Below are 19944 nucleotides of genomic sequence, written 5' to 3'. Positions count from 1 at the left end.
TTTATTTAAAAAATGATTAAAACATACTGTCCCAGGCAAAAATCCTTATAATATAGTGGACATGCACAGAGCACTGACGGTTTAGCAATGCATTTCGATCATAGAGATCTTTTTCAATAAAGGATTAATTTTTAAGGGGCTGGAACAAGAACCTTTATAGCTTTATGAGGATGTCAGGGACAAGATCATAGACCTACACAAAGCTGGAATGGGCTACAAAACCAAAAGTAAGATGCTTGGTGAAAAGAAGACAACTGTTGGTGAAACAGTAAAAAAAGGGAAGAAATACAAAATGACTGTCCATTGACCTTGATCTGGGGCACCATGCAAAATCTCACCTCGTGGGCTATCCTTGATCATGAGGAAGATGAGAGATTAGCCTAAAACTACACTGGGGGAACTTGTTAATGATCTCAAGGCAGCTGGGACTACAATCACCAAGAAAAACATTGGTAACACATTATGCCGTAAAGGTTGAAAATCCTGCAGTGCGTGAAAGTTCCCCCTGATCAAGAAGGCACATGTATATGCCCGTCTGAAGTTTGCCAATGAACACTTGGATGATTCTGTGAGTGATTGGGATAAGGTGCAGTGGTCAGATGAGACAAAAATTGAGGTCTTCGGCATTAACTCAACGTGTTTGGAGGAAGAGAAATGCTACCTATGACCCAAAGAACACCGTCCCCACTGTCAAGCATGGAGGTGGAAACATTATGTTTTGGGAGTGTTTATCTGCTAATCGCGCAGGAGTACTTCACGCATCAATGGGAGAATGGATGGAGCCATGTACTGTAAAATCCTGAGTGACAACCTCCTTCCCTCCAACAGGACATTAAAAATGGGTCATGGCTGGATCTTCCAGCAAGACAATGACCCAAAACATACAGCCAAGGCAACAAAGGTGTTGCTCAAAAAGAAGCACATTAAGGTCATGGAGTGGCCTAGCCAATCTCCAGACCTTAATCCCATAGAAAACTTATGCAGGGAGATGAAGCTCTGAGTTGCCAAGTGACAGCCTCAAAATCTTAATGATTTAGAAATGATCTGCAAAGAAGAGTGGACTAAAATTCCTCCTGACCTGTGCGCAAACCTCATCATCAACTACAAAAAATGTATGACTGCTGTGCTTGCCAACAAGGGTTTTGCCACCAAGTATTAAGTCTTGTTTCCAGAGGGATCAAATACTTATTTCTCAATGCAAAAAGCAAATTTATATAATTTATACAATGTGATTTTCTGAATTTTATTTTTGATATTCTATCTCTCAATGTTAAAATTAACCTACCCTTAAAGTTATAGACTGTTCCTGTCTTTGTCATTTGGCAAACTTACAAAATCAGCAAGGGATTAAACACTTATTTCTTTCACTGGGAGCAGATAGTACACATTATGTGTACCTGATCCCATGCTTCAACATACACAAACTAAACTAACAGCAGAGTATAATACTTACCTATTTATCGTATATTATAGAACAGTGTTCCCGAACTCCAATCCTCAAGGCCCACCAACAGGTCATGTTTTCAGGATTTCCTTTGTATTGCACAGGTGATGGAATTATCACCTGAGCAATACTAAGGAAATCCTGAAAACATGACCTGTTGGTGGGCCTTGAGGACTGGAGTTCGGGAACCCTGTTATAGAATACATATCTTCCATCCCATAGTCCCATGCCCATATACCCATCATACATATCCTCCATCCCATAGTCCAGTGCCCATAAACCCATCACACATCCTCTATCCCACAGTCCTGTGACCATATGTCCTGTGACCATATACCCATCATACATATCCTCCATCCCATAGTCCTGTGCCTATATTCCCATCATACATATCTTCCATCCCATAGTCCTGTGCCGAAATATACCCATCAAACATATCCTCCATCCCATAGTCCAGTGCCCATATACCTGTCACACATCCTCCATCCAATAGTCCCATGCCCATATACCCATCATACATATCCTCCATCCCATAGTCCAGTGCCCATATACCTATCACACATCCTCCATCCAATAGTCCCGTGCCCATATACCCATCATACATATCCTCCATCCCATAGTCCCATGTCCATATACCCATCATACATATCCTCCATCCCATAGTCCCGTGCCCATATACCATCACAAATCCTCCATCTCATAGTCCAGTGCCCATATACCCATCACACATCCTCCATCCCATAGTCCAGTGCCCATGTACCCATCACACATCCTCTATCCCATAGTCTTGTGCCAATATACCCATTATACATATCCTCTATCCCATAGTCCAGTGCCCATATACCCATCAAACATATCCTCTATCCCATAGTCCCGTGCCAATATACCCATCACACATCCTCTATCCCATAGTCCAGTACCCATATACCCATCACACACCCTCCATCCCATAGTTCAGTGCCCATATACTAATCACACATCCTCTATTCCATAGTCCGGTGCCCATATACCCATCACACATCCTCTATCCCATAGTCCTGTCCTCATATACCCATCATACATATCCTCCATCCCATAGTCCTTTGCCCATATAACCATCACACATTCTCTATCCCATAGTCCAGTGCCCATATACCCATCACACATCCTCCATCCCATAGTCCGGTGTCCATATATAAATCATACATATCCTCCATCCCATAGTCCCGTGCCTATATTCCCATCATACATATTCTCCATCCCAAAGTCCCGTTCCCATTTACACATCATACATCCTCTATCCCACAGTCCTGTGCTCATATACCCATCATACATATCCTCCATCCCATAGTCCCGTGCCCATATACCCATCACACATTCTCTATCCCATAGTCCAGTGCCCATATACCCATCACACATCCTCCATCTCATAGTCCGGTGCCCATATACCCATCATACATCCTCTATCCCATAGTCCTGTGCTCATATACCCATCATACTTATCCTCCATCCCATAGTCCCGTGCCCATATACCCATCACACATTTCCTCTATCCCATAGTCCCGTGCCCATATACCCATCATACATATCCTCCATCCCATAATCCCGTGCCCATATACCATCACAAATCCTCGATCTCATAGTCCAGTGCCCATATACCCATCACACATCTTCCATCCCATAGTCCAGTGCCCATGTACCCATCACACATCCTCTATCCCATAGTCCTGTGCCAATATACCCATTATACATATCCTCCATCCCATAGTCCAGTGCCCATATAGCCATCATACATATCCTCCATCCCATAGTCTCGTGCCAATATACCCATCACACATCCTCTATCCCATAGTCCAGTACCAATATACCCATCACACACCCTCCATCCCATAGTTAAGTGCCCATATACTAATCACACATCCTCTATTCCATAGTCCGGTGTCCATATACCCATCATACATCCTCTATCCCAAAGTCCTGTGCTCATATACCCATCATACACACCCTCCATCCCATAGTCCGGTACCCATATACCCATACATATCCTCCATCCCATAGTCCCGTGCCTTTATTCCCATCATACATCCTCTTTCCCACAGTCCCGTGCCCATATACCCATCATACATCCTCTAACCCATAGTCCTGTGCTCATATACCCATCATACATATCATCCATTCCATAGTCCCGTGCCCATATACCCATCACACATTCTCTATCCCATAGTCCAGTGCCCATATACCCATCACACATCCTCCATCCCATAGTGCGGTGCCCATATACCCATTATACATCCTCTCTCCCATAGTCCTGTGCTCATATACCCATCATACTTATCCTCCATCCCATAGTCCCGTGCCCATATACTCATCACACATCCTCTATCCCACAGTCCCGTGCTCATATACCCATCATACATATCCTCTATCTCATAGTCCTGTGCCCATATACACATCATACATATGCTCCATCCCATAGTTCTGTGCCAATATACCCATCACACATCCTCTATCCTATAGTCCAGTTCCCAGGAACCATCACACATCCTCCATCCCATAGTCCTGAGCCAGGTGGCGCTGAGCAGGGAGTTCCTGGAGATGTGCGGTTATGTAACCTAGCAGTGTGGCTCTGTTTGTGGCTCTGTCTGTGGCTCTGTGTGCGGCCGCTGATGATGCGATTTTCTACGCCGGTAACAATAGAGCCTGGCAGTAATAGAGGAAGGGGTGATTCTTTTCTGTCATGTGCTCTCTGCTCCTTTCTGGGGGGCAGACAATGGCTGGGAGTTTATGTTCCCGGGGATGCTAGATTTCTCCCACCTGGTCAGTGTCTGCTGAGGTGTTTTCTGGAGCAGGAAAACTGTTGCTCATAGTAACCAATCACAGCTCAGCTTCTTTTAAACAGCTCTTGTGAAATGAAAGATGCTTAGTGATTGGTTGCTATGGGCAACACAGGCAGTTTAACCTGTTGTGGTCAAGAAGATGTGCATATGAAATAGATATATAAGATATTTATTATACATACAGCTCTGGCAAAAAATAAGAGACCACTGCAAAATTTTCAGCTTGTCTGATTTTTCTCTTTATAGGTATATTTTTGAGTTAAATGTAAATTTCTCTTTTATTCTATAATCTACTGACAACTTGTCTTCGAATTTCCAAGCCCTAAATTTTGTATTTATTTTCAGAAAATGAGAAATGGTCAAAATAAAAAAATGCAGTGCTTGCAGACCTCAAATAATGCTAAGAAAACAAGTTCATAATCATTTAGAAACAGCAATACTAATGTTTTAACTCAGGAAGAGTTCAGAAATCAATATTTTGTGGAATAACTATGAATTATAATCACAGCTGTCATGCATCTTGGCATGCTTTCCACCAGTCTTTCACACTGCTTTTGGGTGACATTATGCCACTCCTGGTACAAAAATTTAAGCAGTTCTTTGTTTGATGGCTTGTGACTATCCAGCTTACTCTTGATTACATTCCAGAGGTTTTCAATGGGGTTCAGGTCTGGAGATTGGGCTGGCCATGACAGGGATTTGATCTGGTGGTCCTTCATCCACACATTGATTGACCTAGCTGTGTGGCATGGTGCATTGTCCTGCTGGAAAACCCGGTCCTCAGAGTTGGGGAACATTGCCTGAGAAGAAGGAATCAACTTTTTTTCCAGGATAACCTTGTATGCAGCTTGGTTCATATGTCCTTCGCAAAGATTAACCTGCCTAATTCCAGCCTTGCTGAAGCATCCCCAGGTCATCACCGATCCTCCACCAAATTTCACAGTGGGTGCAAGACACTGTGGCTTTTATGCCTCTCCAGGTCTCTGTCTAACCATTATGAAGACCAGGTGTTGGGCAAAGCTGAAAATTAGACTCATCAGAAAAGACTACTTTATTCCAGTCCTCTATGGTCCAATCCTTATGGTCTTTGGCAAACTTCAGCATGGCTCTCCTTTGTTTCTCATTGATGAAAGGCTTTTATCTAACTTTACTTGAGCACTGCCTCTAGGAGCCTGTTACGAACTGTTCTTGCCATGTACTTCAACCCAGCTGCCATTTGCCATTCCTTTTGTAGGTCACTTGATGTCATCATGCGGTTGCTGAGTGACATTCGAATAAGATGACGGTCAACCCAGTCAGTGGAGAGTTGTTTTCGCCCTTTGCCAGTCTGTAGTTTTGTTGTCTGCTGCTTGACCTTGTTGTAATGGACTGCCGTCTTTGAAATTTTAAGTATGGAGGCAACATGATGCCCTCTGCTAGTAAAGCCAGAATTGAGCCATTCTTTTCCTCACTCAAAGCTTTTCTTTTCAACTCCTTTACCATGGTTAAAAGTTATTTTTTCATTCCTATTACTTTTGGGATATTACTAGCACTTGTTTTGCCATCCAGCTTGTCCTATTGCAAGAGGATTGTGAACACCCCAGCAGGGTTTTTTTTACTTTCCTTTGTTAAATAAGATTTGGTTCAGGTGATCACTTAATCAGAAGCACATTAAGTAGAATAAGGTGTACTCTGGTTGGTTGGAATTCAACTGACACTGAACCCCATTGAAAACCTCTGGAATGTAATCAAGAGGATGATAGCTAGTCACAAGCCATCAAACAAAGAAGAACTGCTTAAATTGTTGCGCCAGAAGCAGTGTGAAAGACTGGTGGCAAGCATGCCAAGACGCATGTAAGTTGTTTTTAAAAATCACAGTTATTCCACAAAATATTGTTTATATTTTTTAATTTCGACCATTTTTCTTTGTCAGAAAAAAATACATAATTTTTTGCTTGGAAATTCTGAGACATGTTGTCAGAAGTTTATAGACTAAAAGAACAATTTACATTTTACCCAAAAATATACCTATAAAGAGAAAAATCAGACAAACTGAACATTTGAAAGTGGTCTCTTAATTTTTGCCAGAGCTGCATATATTAGATTAGATACTTATTATACAGTGCCTTGCAAAAGTATTTCGGCCCCCTGGAACGTTTCAACCTTTTCCCACTTATCATGCTTCAAACATAAATATACCAAATGTAAATTTTTGGTGAAGAATCAACAACAAGAGGGACAGAATTGTGACGTTGAACGAAATTTATTTGTTATTTTAAATTTTTGTGGAAATTCAAAAACTGAAAAGTGGGGCGTACAATATTATTCAGCCCCTTAAACGTAATACTTTGCTGCGCCACCTTTTGCTGTGATTACAGCTGCAAGTCGCTTGGGGTATGTCTCTATCAGTTTTGTACATCGAGAGACTGAAATTCTTGCCCATTCTTCCTTGGCAAATAGTGCGAGCTCAGTGAGGTTTGATGGAGATTGTTTGTGAACAGCAGTTTTCAGCTCTTTCCACAGATTCTCGATTGGATTCAGGTCTGGACTTTGACTTGGCCATTCTAACACCTGGATATGTTTATTTGTGAACCATTCCATTGCAGATTTTGCTTTATGTTTGGGATCATTGTATTGTTGGAAGACAATTCTCCGTCCCAGTCTCAGGCCTTTTGCAGACTCAAACAGGTTTTCTTCAAGAATGGTCCTGTATTTGGCTCCATTCATCTTTGCATCAATTTTAACCATCTTCCCTGTCCCTGCTGAAGAAAAGCAGGCCCAATCCATGATGTTGACACCACTATGTTTGACAGTGGGGATGGTGTGTTCAGGGTGATGAGGTGGGTTGCCTTTACACCAAACATATCGCTTGGCATTGTTGCAAAAAGTTTGATTTTGGCTTCATCTGACTAGAGCACCTTCTTCCACATGTTTGGTGTCTCCCAGATGGCTTGTTGCAAACTTTAAATGACACTTTTTATTGATATCTTTGAGAAATGGCTTTCTTCTTGCCACTCTTCCATAAAGGCCAGATTTGTGCAGAGTACGACTGATTGTTGTCCTATGGACAGACTGTCCCACCTTAGATGTAGATCTCTGAAGTTCATCCAGAGTGATCATGGGCCTCTTGGCTGCATCTCTGATCAGTCTTCTCCTTGTTTGAGATGAAAGTTTAGAGGGACGGACTGGTCTTGATCATACCACTGATTTGCAGTGGTATGATACTCCTTCCATTTCAATATGATCGCTTGCACAGTGCTCCTTGGGATGTTTAAAGTTTTGAAATCATTTTGTATCCAAATCCGCCTTTAAACTTCTCCACAACAGTATTACGGACCTGCTTGTTGTGTTCCTTGGTCTTCATGATGCTCTCTTTGTTTCAAACAGAACCCTGAGACTATCACAGAGCAGGTGCATTTATACGGAGACTTGATTGCACACAGGTGGATTATATTTATCATCATTAGTTATTTAGGACAACATTGGATCATTCAGAGATCCACAATGAACTTCTGGCGTGAGTTTGCTGCAATGAAAGTAAAGGGGCTGAATAATATTGCACACCCCACTTTTCTGTTTTTGAATTTCCACAAAAATGTAAAATAACCAATAAATTTTGTTCATCTTCACAATTGTGTCCCACTTGTTGTTGATTCTTCACCAAAAATTTACATTTGGTATCTTTATGTTTGAAGCAGGATATGTGGAAAAAGGTTGAAAAGTTCCAGGGGGCCGAATACTTTCGCAAGGCACTGTATATATATATATATATATATATATATATATATGTATATATTAGATCTTTATTATACGGGGCTTTGTGTGTGGAGTGAGTGTGGCTATGTGGAGTGGGTGGGGCCATGTGGAGTCTGCGTGGTTTGATACACACATACATACATACACACACTCATTTTTATATATATAGATGTGAACCTTCTCCATAGTACATGAATCAAAAGCCCAAACAGAAGACCATAAATCTTTAATATAAATTAATCTTAAAAACACTGGACCAATATGGACTCCAAATCTATATAAGGCTGGGTTCATACTGCGTTAGGGGGGTGCGTTTAACGCATCCATTACATAGCGGTGTTAGGCTAGTTTCACATTAGCGTTTACGGCCGCAGCGTCGGGCTGCGCACGGCCGCCGCTAAGCCCCGCCCCCTGCCGTGCCTCCGCCGGTAGCTCTGCCTACTGGCGCACGACGCTGCATGCGTCCTGCGTCCCCTATCTTTAGCACTGGGGACGCAGGCCGAGCGCAGGTATGCGTTTGGCGGCGCATGTGTCCTTTTGATGGTGCGCTGACCAGCGCCAAACGCAACCTGTAGCAATTTGGTGTGCTCGGCGCACCGTCAAAAGGACGCATGCACCGCCAAATGCATACCGGCGCTCAGCCTAAAGATAGGGGACGCAGGACGCATGCAGCGTCATGCGCCCGTAGGCAGAGCTACCGGCGGGGGCGCAGCAGGGGGGCGGGGCTTAACGGCGGCCGTGCACAGCCCGACGCTGCGGCCGTAAACGCTAATGTGAAACTAGCCTTAACGCACCCATAGACTTCTATAGACAAGTGCATCACTAACTCATGTCATAATCGGCATGCGTTAGCGATGTGCCATCATTCTGTGACGGACCCTCGGACGCGATATGCAGCGTCCGAGGGTCTGTCACTGCTAGCGCAGATGAAGCATCTCCGCTAGCGGGATCGCATAACGCGATCCAAAAAAGGCAGTTGCACTAGAGCAGTCCGTTTAACGCATGCGTTGAACGGACCACACTAACACAATCTGAACCTGGCCTAAGGCCTCTATCACATGTACATGAAAAAAACACTGGCGTCATCAGTGTTTTGGATAAGTGTGTCATCAGTGTGTCCGTTTTTACCATCAGCATAGGGCTCAACCTACTGCTATTTTACATGGAGCTTTTACTTGCTCATACACATGCCTCATGTATACAATACAGAGTTTGAAACTGTGTAAAACAGAGGGGACATCACTCTTGCATAGGTGAAACTCCCTCCTACAGAGGTGTCAGTCTGACTCCAATACCTAGCAACAGTACAGCAAGGGAATGTGAACGAGATGGCCAGTGCATAAAAGTGTTAGGGCAGAAGGAAACAACTTACACTGTTCATCTATGGGGACTGTGCGGCGGGGCCCACCAGGGGATTAACCCTCCCCCAGTTGACCAGTCCAATCATAATTATAACTATCTGTACAAATTCCTCCAGATTAAAAAAAAAAAATCACAGACGCATTAGATATTTTTTTACTGACAGGGGAATAAGGTATTTTGTTTTTAGGGACTGTCTAGGAATTTTTGGATGGTTGACAACCCTGCCTCATATCAACTTATCATGCATAAATGCATATTGATGTTAATTGAGGAAGGAAATAATCCCCTGGCCTAGTATGAACAATGCAATCCTCATATTACTGGTTCAACTTCCCTCCACCCAACATATACTATCAGAAGATGCCCATTGTGAATTTGGCCAACTTTGATGTAATATGTTGTGTCAGCTTTATAAGGATAGGAACACTTGATCTGAAGGCATTCCTCTCCAGAAACCAATAAACCAATAAAATCGACAGCGCTGATTCTGTTACATACACCCTGTTTATGCGAAGTGCAAAAAAAATTTTTTAGAATTGTACGGGCAGACGTGAAAATAAGCAATAATGTACAAAACCATATAAGTAATTATATCTTACCTCTGAGTTATTTTCCGGTGATGAATCATCGTTAGAGATGTCTGGGGAATCCATATGTTATAAAAAAATATTGTACAGACTCTACTATTTCATTGGGCACCTTACTGTCCCGATAATCAGGCGCTTGTAACTGTGTAGCTGTTACTGATATGTACTGTCACTACTCTAATATGTCCCTATCTGCATTCAAAGTAAAAAAGATTTCAGCTACTGGACTTCTCAGAACAAATGCACACCACCACCCTTCATGATGGCCTCATACGTGGTCTTCACAATTCTCTTATTTCTGGCAGTTCTGGTCCTCCTCACTCATCTAGTGTTTCTCATAATTCTACAGTTTCAAAGAGGAAACCACAAGTTTATCTGTTCTGAGGAAGTGAAGCAGTAAGGACTGACATAGACTTGATGGGGAGGAGGAAAGTCCCCAAATATATTGCCTTAACCCCTCATTGGTCAAGCTATTGGAATGAAAAGAAAAAATAACTTAATATCTGGTTGGGGTTACCACAGCTACAGTATGTGGGATGTACATGAAACAGTAGATGCAGTTTCATGGAGTACTTATGCAGTAAATACAGAAGTTCATATAAATAGCTCACTTTTTTTGCACAAAAAAACACAAGAGATAAGAAGACAAAAAAAACTAAAATCACATACAAGCCACGTTATTATGGTTCGGTCACATGACTTTGTTACATAGGACCTAGTCTTAGGGTACCGTTAAACTTAGCGATGCACCAGTGATATGACGCGGTCAGGATCGCTGGTGCATCGCTAAGTGGTCGCTAGTGAGCTGCCACACAGGCAGATCTCACCAGCGACATAGCAGGGGTCGGGGGGTCGCTACTTACCTGTCAGACGAGGCGATCCTGACGTCCTCCCGCCCGCATCCACGCATCGCTCGTCGGTGCCACAGGAAGCCCAGCAGGAAGCGCCCGACGAGAAATGGTCCAGGACATTCTCGCGCGGTAATCAGCGGGGGAGCCGGTCGGAGGTAAGTATCACATGTAGCGATATCGCTAGCAATATCGCTGCTGCGTCACAAAACCAGTCACATTACAGCGATATTGCTAGCGATATCGCTATTTGTAACGGGCCCTTTAGCCACATATCCTAGGCTATCAAGAATAAAGCAAACACAACACTTGATAATAATCTGGTAAAAGTAAATATAACCGAAGGTGATGAATGTTTCTCAAGGTTTTCATGCTTTATATCAGCTTCGCCATGTGTATAATGTGAAAAATTATGTAATCTGTAAGGTAGCGCTCACTGAGTGTATTGGGGGACACTCATTTGACTGCAGATAAACCAGGAACGGCACAGGCTTTTCATATAAAACAGTCCATATGGTTTATTGTGCAGCATAAACCATAGCAGCATGAGGAAAACGATAACAGTCTTACAAAAACAAATGTTCATAGTGGCGTTCCGCTCCCTTAGCCCTGTTTTCACACAGGCTGTGCTTTATCCAGCAATCAGGCTCTACAGTCTCTCAGATAATTCCCCCCTCTTTCTGGGGTTACCTCTTAGCTGCTTCTCAGTCCTGACGTCCCTTTCCTCCTGGGGACTGTCCAGTACTCACAGGCTATTACACACAGGCCACAGACGGTCAGCGGCGTCCACATGTGAGCATCAGGAAGGTAGCCCACCACCTAGAACGTCGGCCTTCCGGGACCTTCCACACGGACCAATCAGATCCAGGCCTTCCCTTATGTGACCTACCCTGGTCACCTTATATGGTCCATAGCCATGCCCACAGCATCACATGGCTATGACCTCATTGCAGGTCTTTCAGATTCACAACCACACACATAGGCTTTACTTCAGACACACGCCCCTGAGTGGGTTTGTAGGTGACTGGACCCACCCGTCTCACCAGCCACCTGGAAGCTCTTCCCTGACACACTGTAACAGAAATCTCAGAGATATATCTGCTGATTAATAGCGATTCCAGCTTCCATCACAAGGCCACCCACCTTGTGATACATAACGGTCATTTACCATCCTTTCTCCATTCATCCTATTTCCATTACCACAATGTACTGTACATGCCTGTATGCCTGTCCTGGGACACCCACACAGCGCCCCTTAGCGGACACAGTGGTCACTGCACCACAAATCCTAAAGTGACTAAAGAAGTTCTTCACCCAAAAACTGAAGATTAAATTTTACTTTAGCTCTTACTAATCAGGAACATGAATAATTAATCAGCTGTCTACAGCTAGGTGTCCTTTCCTCATTTCGTTCATGACTTGTGCAACACTGGGGATGTCATACTCTGATACCAATTAGAAAAAAAAATGGGCAGCACACCTTTAATATTAAATTAATATGCAGGTGCACAAATGCACTATGTGGCCAATAAGCAAACATATACAGTGGGGAAAAAAAGTATTTAGTCAGTCAGCAATAATGCAAGTTCCACCACTTAAAAAGATGAGAGGCGTCTGTAATTTACATCATAGGTAGACCTCAACTATGGGAGACAAACTGAGAAAAAAAAATCCAGAAAATCACATTGTCTGTTTTTTTTCATTTTATTTGCATATTATGGTGGAAAATAAGTATTTGGTCAGAAACAAGCAATCAAGATTTCTGGCTCTCACAGACCTGTAACTTCTTCTTTAAGAGTCTCCTCTTTCCTCCACTCATTACCTGTAGTAATGGCACCTGTTTAAACTTGTTATCAGTATAAAAAGACACCTGTGCACACCCTCAAACAGTCTGACTCCAAACTCCACTATGGTGAAGACCAAAGAGCTGTCAAAGGACACCAGAAACAAAATTGTAGCCCTGCACCAGGCTGGGAAGACTGAATCTGCAATAGCCAACCAGCTTGGAGTGAAGAAATCAACTGTTGGAGCAATAATTAGAAAATGGAAGACATACAAGACCACTGATAATCTCCCTTGATCTGGTGCTCCACGCAAAATCCCACCCCGTGGGGTCAGAATGATCACAAGAACGGTGAGCAAAAATCCCAGAACCACGCGGGGGGACCTAGTGAATGAACTGCAGAGAGCTGGGACCAATGTAACAAGGCCTACCATAAGTAACACACTACGCCACCATGGACTCAGATCCTGCAGTGCCAGACGTGTCCCACTGCTTAAGCCTGTACATGTCCGGGCCCGTCTGAAGTTTGCTAGAGAGCATTTGGATGATCCAGAGGAGTTTTGGGAGAATGTCCTATGGTCTGATGAAACCAAACTGGAACTGTTTGGTAGAAACACAACTTGTCGTGTTTGGAGGAAAAAGAATACTGAGTTACATCCATCAAACACCATACCTACTGTAAAGAATGGTGGTGGAAACATCATGCTTTGGGGCTGTTTCTCTGCAAAGGGGCCAGGACGACTGATCCGGGTACATGAAAGAATGAATGGGGCCATGTATCGTGAGATTTTGAGTGCAAACCTCCTTCCATCAGCAAGGGCATTGAAGATGAAACGTGGCTGGGTCTTTCAACATGACAATGATCCAAAGCACACCGTCAGGGCAACGAAGGAGTGGCTTCGTAAGAAGCATTTCAAGGTCCTGGAGTGGCCTAGCCAGTCTCCAGATCTCAACCCTATAGAAAACCTTTGGAGGGAGTTGAAAGTCCGTGTTGCCAAGCGAAAAGCCAAAAACATCACTGCTCTAGAGGAGATCTGCATGGAGGAATGGGCCAACATACCAACAACAGTGTGTGGCAACCTTGTGAAGACTTACAGAAAACGTTTGACCTCTGTCATTGCCAACAAAGGATATATCACAAAGTATTGAGATGAAATTTTGTTTCTGACCAAATACTTATTTTCCACCATAATATGCAAATAAAATGAAAAAAAAAACAGACAATGTGATTTTCTGGATTTTTTTTTCTCAGTTTGTCTCCCATAGTTGAGGTCTACCTATGATGTAAATTACAGACGCCTCTCATCTTTTTAAGTGGTGGAACTTGCACTATTGCTGACTGACTAAATACTTTTTTTCCCCACTGTACATACAAGTGCATCTCGCTAAATTAGAATATCATCAAAAAGTTAATTTATTTCAATTCCTTAATACAAAAAATGAAACTCATACTATATAGAGTCATTACAGACAGAGTGATCTATTTCAAGTGTTTATTTCTGTTAATGTTGATGATTATTGCTTACAGCAAATGAAAACCCAAAAGTCATTTTCTCAGTAAATTAGATTAATTAACAAAAACACCTGCAAAGACTTCCTAAGTGCTTAAAAAGGTCCCTTTGCCTATTTCAGTAGTCTTCAAAATCATGGGGAAGACTGCTGACTTGACAGATATCCAGAAGGCAGTCATTGACACACTCCACAAGGAGGGTAAGCCACAAAAGGTCATTGCCAAAGAAGATGGCTGTTCACAGTGTGCTGTATCCAAGCATGTTAATGGAAAGTTGAGCGAAAGGAAAAAATGTGGTAACAAAAGGTGCACAAGCAACCGGGGTAACCACAGCCTTCAAAGGATTGTTAAGAAAAGGCCATTCAAAAATTTTGGGGAGATTCACAAGAGGTGGGCTGCTGCTGGAGTCATTGATTCAAGAGCCACCACACACACAGATGTATCCAGGACATGGGCTACAAGTGTTGCATTCCTTGTGTCAAGCCACTCATGACCAATAGACAACGCCAGAAGCGTCTTACCTGTGCCAAGGAGAAAAAGAACTGCTGCTCAGTGCTCCAAGGTGTTGTTTTCAGATGAAAGTAAATTTTGCATTTCATTTAGAAATCAAGGTCCCAGAGTCTGAAGGAAAAGTGGAGAGGCATACATTCCAAGCTGCTTGAGTTCTAGTGTGAAGTATCTGTAAAAGGGGAAAGGTTTGTTGGATGCAGTGAAGAGCCGAAGGCAGAGAAGGGGTTAACAGGATTTACTGAACAGGCAATAAACAAGTAATACTCCTCACAGGGAGGCAAAACTAAATTGCAGCAACAGGAATTGCATGCAAGACAGTGTTCAAGAATAAGATATCGGGTAACTTATCGCTTGCAGTTCTTGCAGGGGAAAGGCTGGAAAATCTCCCGACGGTGTCGCAAATCTTAGACAAAGTCTCTGGCTCTATTACGAAGGAATGAGAGGCATTGTCTCCTGACAGTGCGGATGGATCCGGTCCTCCTTGGCTTGAGTGCGCTGGAACGTGGAAACAGTCCTTTATGTGGATTCCTCAGGAATGGCACTGAACACGAGCTGTGGGCACGCTTAAGGTCCGCGGGAGTGGGCAGCTCTTTCGGGTAGTCTCTAGGCAGCTTATCTGTTACCACAAGCGGGTCAGGGCTGTCCACATGTACAGGGTCAGACGATAACTCAATAGCATCAAAGTCAATATTACAGTCAGCACGCTGAGGAATGATTGGCGTGGAGTTGTCAACCGGAGCAGCGGAGAGGTAGTCAACTTTCTCTTGCCATTTTCCCGCCAAGTCTCACTCGTTCCCGCGCTTAGTCCTCCTTGTATTCTCCATGCGCCCTGCTGTCCAGCGTGAAGGTCCCTCCCTCCTAGAAGAAACAGTGGTGACAGTCCCGATAGTTCTGGTCTTAAAGGGTCCCGGAAACTGCTGACCCTGCTTTGGCTCATCTTCTTACATATCCACAATCGGTGATGGTTTGGGGAGTCATGTCATCTGCTGGTGTAGGATTTGGCACCTGTCCACACTGCCAAAAGTACCAATACCTGGTTTAAAAACATCAGTATAACTGTGCTTGATTGGTCAGCAAACTTGCCTGACCTTAACCCCATAGAGAACCTATTGGGTATTGTCAAGAGGAACATGAGAGACACCAGACCCAACAATTCAGATGAGCTGAAGGCTGAAATCAAAGCAACCTGGGCTTCCATAACACCTCAGCAGTACCACAGGCTGATCGCCTCCATGCCACGCCGCATTGATGCAGTAATTGATGCAAAAGGAGCCCCGACCAAGTATTGAGTGCATTTACTGAACAAACTGAAGAGGATGCATCCTCTGTTTCTGGGGGAAGCCTGAGAGAGGCGTACCTTCCCCTGCTGCAGGAGGGAAGCAGGAGGGAGATGGAGCTTCCTGGTGACAGGAGGGAGTGGGGAGAGCCTAGAAAGAGCGTACAGCCACAGGAGTATAAGAAGGAAAAGGGCGCGAAGCAGAGGAGTCTGGCGTCAGCAGAGAGGAGTGTGGGGAGTAGCGCAGAGAGCGGTGCTCAGAGCAGTGAGCAGCGCGCTCTGCTTCCCCTATCAGAGTGTACCGGTGTGGCGATGGGCCATATAGAAGGAGCCCCCGTAGCCTGCAGAGCAGGGTCTTGCAGAGCAGGGTCAGCAGAGCAGAGCGCTGCAGAGACATACAGAGCAAAGCAGAGCTGTGCAGAGTCAAGCTGTATACACAGAGCCGAGCAGTGCACACCGAGCGAAGCTGAGCCAGCCGTGCAGCAGCAAGAGAGAGAAGTGTCCTGCCCTGAGAGCACCACCAGCGTGTAAGCCAGTGCCTGTCATCGTCCGCCGCCAACAGCAGGGACCAGAGAGAAAGAGACATGCAGTAAGAGTCCGGTAAGTGCCAGAGAGCAAGGCACAGAATGCTCCGTGTCCGTGAGTATTACACACGTGCCCCATAAGAGTGACCGGGGACAGGACAGACACTTGTACCCTGACAGAGCCATTACATACATACCGAGCCACGTTGAGCTCGTACAAAACCATGACCCGTATTACCGTCAGCCACTTAGGGCCCGCTTGACTGAGACTGTCCGGAGAGTTTTGCCACGTTGAGCTTAGACAATACCGTGGCACGTACCCTTGTAGGTATCTGCAGTATATGGACTAGGGGCAGTGGAAGGTACCGGAGACCGACCACTGTTACCAGACGACAGGGTATTGTTATTTGCTGGACCCCATTAATAAGGACACCGCTTCGGCTGTTGCAGGCGCTATCCAGTTTACAGCATGAGCTGTAGTTTAAGGACTGCCTTACATCCGTGCTAACGAACTGCCGTTATCTGAACCGTTGTTATATCCTTTGCCTTAATGTACCGTTTGTCTCCCCTGTATAACCCTTTGTCTCCCTACATCCTTTTCCATTCATGCTGTTTAGCCCTTTACCTCCCTGTATTCCCCTGTAAATAAACCGGTTAACCCTTGCTCTGCCTGTGTTCCATCACTGCATCCCGCGTTCCTGCTCATAATCTTACACTATATTATACAAGACAAATACTGTGTACTGCGCACACACGCAAATATTCAATCAAGTGAAAAATTTCAGTTCCAGTATGACAAGATCATGTTCCATAGTTCATGGTCAAATTAATTCATCAAAACGTATCCCATGCACTGTGAACAATGAAGAAACAAGCATGTCAACAGGAAACCCAAGAAAAAAACAGCTATTGAAAGCAACTAGCTGGTACCGATATGGCACCAAGTAGAGAAACCATTTGTCTTTCGCTTACTGCATTCCAAATAGTGGCCTAGGAGACATACAGTACAGTCCCTAGTCATTTCAGTGTGGTGGACCCATATTTGGTGTGTATCATTGTTTGGAATCTTTGTTGCATCCATTTGTATCTTCTACTTATGAAAAAAAAATTCTTAGCCTCTCCTACCCAATAAAACAATAATATATGGACAGCATACAGCATCCATTTGAAAGCTGATTTTTTTTTCACTGGACGTTTACCTTGCATAGGTGAGTTTTACCATAAGTAGGACATTTGGATTTTTTTTCAATTTGCAGACAGTTGAACAGCCAAAAAATAAGAACACGTGAAAAAAACATACTCATTGTAATGGGTCCAGGAACTATCTGCAAATATAGCATCACATGTACCCCAAAAATACAGAGGAAATCAATTTTCTGCTCATACATTAATTAAACAACAGGAACTACTTAAGAAAAATACTTATTTAAAAGGTTTGAATCGAGCGCATTATAAAAAGAAATTTGTCGAAAATTTCCAAACTTTGAATTTTCATTACCTTAAATTAGAGAGATATGTCAAACAAAATAATTAATAAATAACATTTCCCACATGTCTACTATTCATCAGCACAATTTTGGAACCAACTTTTTTTTAGGAAGTTGTAAGGGTTAAAAAATTTGACCAGTGATTTTTCGTTTTTCCAACAAAATTCACAAAACCATTTTTTTAGGGACCACATCACATTTTAAGTGACTTTGAGGGGTCTATATGAGAAAAAACTCCAAAACTGACACCATTCTAAACTGCACCCCTCGAGGTGGTCAAAACCACATTCAAGAAATGTATTAACCCTTCAGGTGCTTCACAGGAATTTAAAAAAAAAATAACATTTAACTTTTTTTCACAAAAAAAAAAATTGACTTCAGATCCATTTTTTTTTCATTTTTACAAGGGTAACAGGAAAAAATGGACCACAAAATTTGTTGTGTAATTTCTCCTGAGCATGCCGATTATCCCATATGAGGGAGAAAACCACTGTTTGGGTGCACGGCAGAGCTTGGAAGCGCTATTTGACTTTTTGAATACAAAATTTGCTGGAACAATTGGCAGACGCCATGTTGCGTTTGGAGAGCCTGTGATGTGCCTAAACAGGGAAAATCCCCCAGAAGTGACACCATTTTGGAAACTAAACCCGTCAGGGAATTGATCTAGATGTGTGGTGAGCACATTGAACCCTCAAGTGCTTCACAGAAGTTTATAACTTTGAGACATGAAAATAACAAAAATCTAATTATCCCCACTAATATGTTTTCAGCACAAAATATTGCATTTTCATAAGGGTAACAGAAGCACCATACAATTTTCTGTACAATTTCTTCTGAGTACGCCGATACCCCATATGTGGGGGAATACTACTTTTGAGGCACAGAGCAAAGCTCAGAAGGGAAGAGGCGCCATATTGGAGTTCAGATTTTGCTGGAATGGTTTGAGAGTGTCATGTCACAATGTCAGAGCCCCTGAGGTGCCAGAACAACAGAAACCCCCTATATGTGAACTCATTTTACAAACTACACTCCCCAATGAATTCATCTAGGGGTGCAGTGATCATATTGACACCGCAAGTGTCTCAAAGAGTTTTATACCACTGAACGATGAAGAAAGAATAAATTACATTTTTACCACTAAAATGTTGTTTTAGCTCCAAGTTTTTAATTTTTCTAAGGGCTAATAGGAATTTTTTTTTTACAACAAACTGAGCTCCATTTTTCCTGAGTGTGCCCATCCCATATATGTAATCAGGAAATATTTTTCAGGCACAGTGCAAAGCTCAGAAGGCAAGGAGCATCAGATTGTACTGTTATGGTTTGCAGATGCCATGATCCACTGGGAGAAGCCATGAGGTGGCAGAACAGCAGAACCCCCCCCATAAGTGACCCCATTTCACAAACTACACCTCTAAATAAATTCATCTATGGGTGAATTTTATATCATTGGGCAGTGAAGACAGAATACGTACATTTTTACCACCAAAATTTTGTTTTAGCGCCAGATTTTACATTTTCACACAAGAAGTAGGTAAAAATGACACTAAAATTTGTCCCACAATTTCTACTGAACGTGGAAATACCCCATATGTGGCTGTACAGTACTACTTAGCCATACGGAGAGACTAGGGAAAAACGGAGTGCTATTCGCCTCCTGGAGAACAGATTTTCCTAGAACAGTTTGCGGACTCCATATACAGAGCCCCTAATTGCTAGAAGAGCAGAATCTCCCGTCAATGACCACATTTGGGAAACTATACCCCATTGGGAATTTATCTACAGATATAGTGACAATTTTGACTTCATGGGCATTTTCCAGAAACAAACATCAGTGGATGTTGCCGAATGAAAATTGCAAACTGCAGTTATATTGGGCAGTACGCTGTAGTGACCAGTACGTTGTAGTCACTAGTACATTATGCCCAGCCCATGTGTAGGGAAGTGGACTGACCTATGGACCTGTCTGAAGAGGAACAGTGAATGTAAGGTGGACAGTACGTGAATTTGTATATACATGTGGGGAAATAGTTGGAATTAGGAAGAGATGGTGTAGGAGCGGGTT

At 43.2% G+C, this 19944-nt stretch overlaps 1 protein-coding gene across 4 annotated transcripts in view; it reads right to left on the bottom strand.

Moving 5' to 3' along the window:
• The window catches only part of UNC13D (unc-13 homolog D), a 152694-nt gene that overhangs the window by 106043 nt on the left and 26707 nt on the right, over window positions 1–19944 (bottom strand). For 2 of the 4 annotated variants that reach the window (XM_073587916.1, XM_073587920.1), the window contains exon 1: window positions 9957–10275. The exons of the other annotated variants lie outside the window; for them this stretch is intronic. In XM_073587916.1, coding sequence (XP_073444017.1) covers window positions 9957–10010 — 54 coding nt within the window. In that variant the 5' untranslated portion in view covers window positions 10011–10275. Of the gene's footprint in view, window positions 1–9956; window positions 10276–19944 lie in introns of those variants that run through there. 4 annotated transcript variants of the gene reach the window in all.

The sequence above is a fragment of the Dendrobates tinctorius genome, unplaced genomic scaffold (assembly GCF_039654945.1).
Source record: "Dendrobates tinctorius isolate UK_male_01 unplaced genomic scaffold, ASM3965494v1 ptg000103l, whole genome shotgun sequence".
Taxonomy (NCBI): Eukaryota; Metazoa; Chordata; class Amphibia; order Anura; family Dendrobatidae; genus Dendrobates; species Dendrobates tinctorius.
The sequence above is the reverse complement of the archived record's forward strand: the minus strand, read 5'-3'. Positions and strand labels throughout refer to the sequence as shown.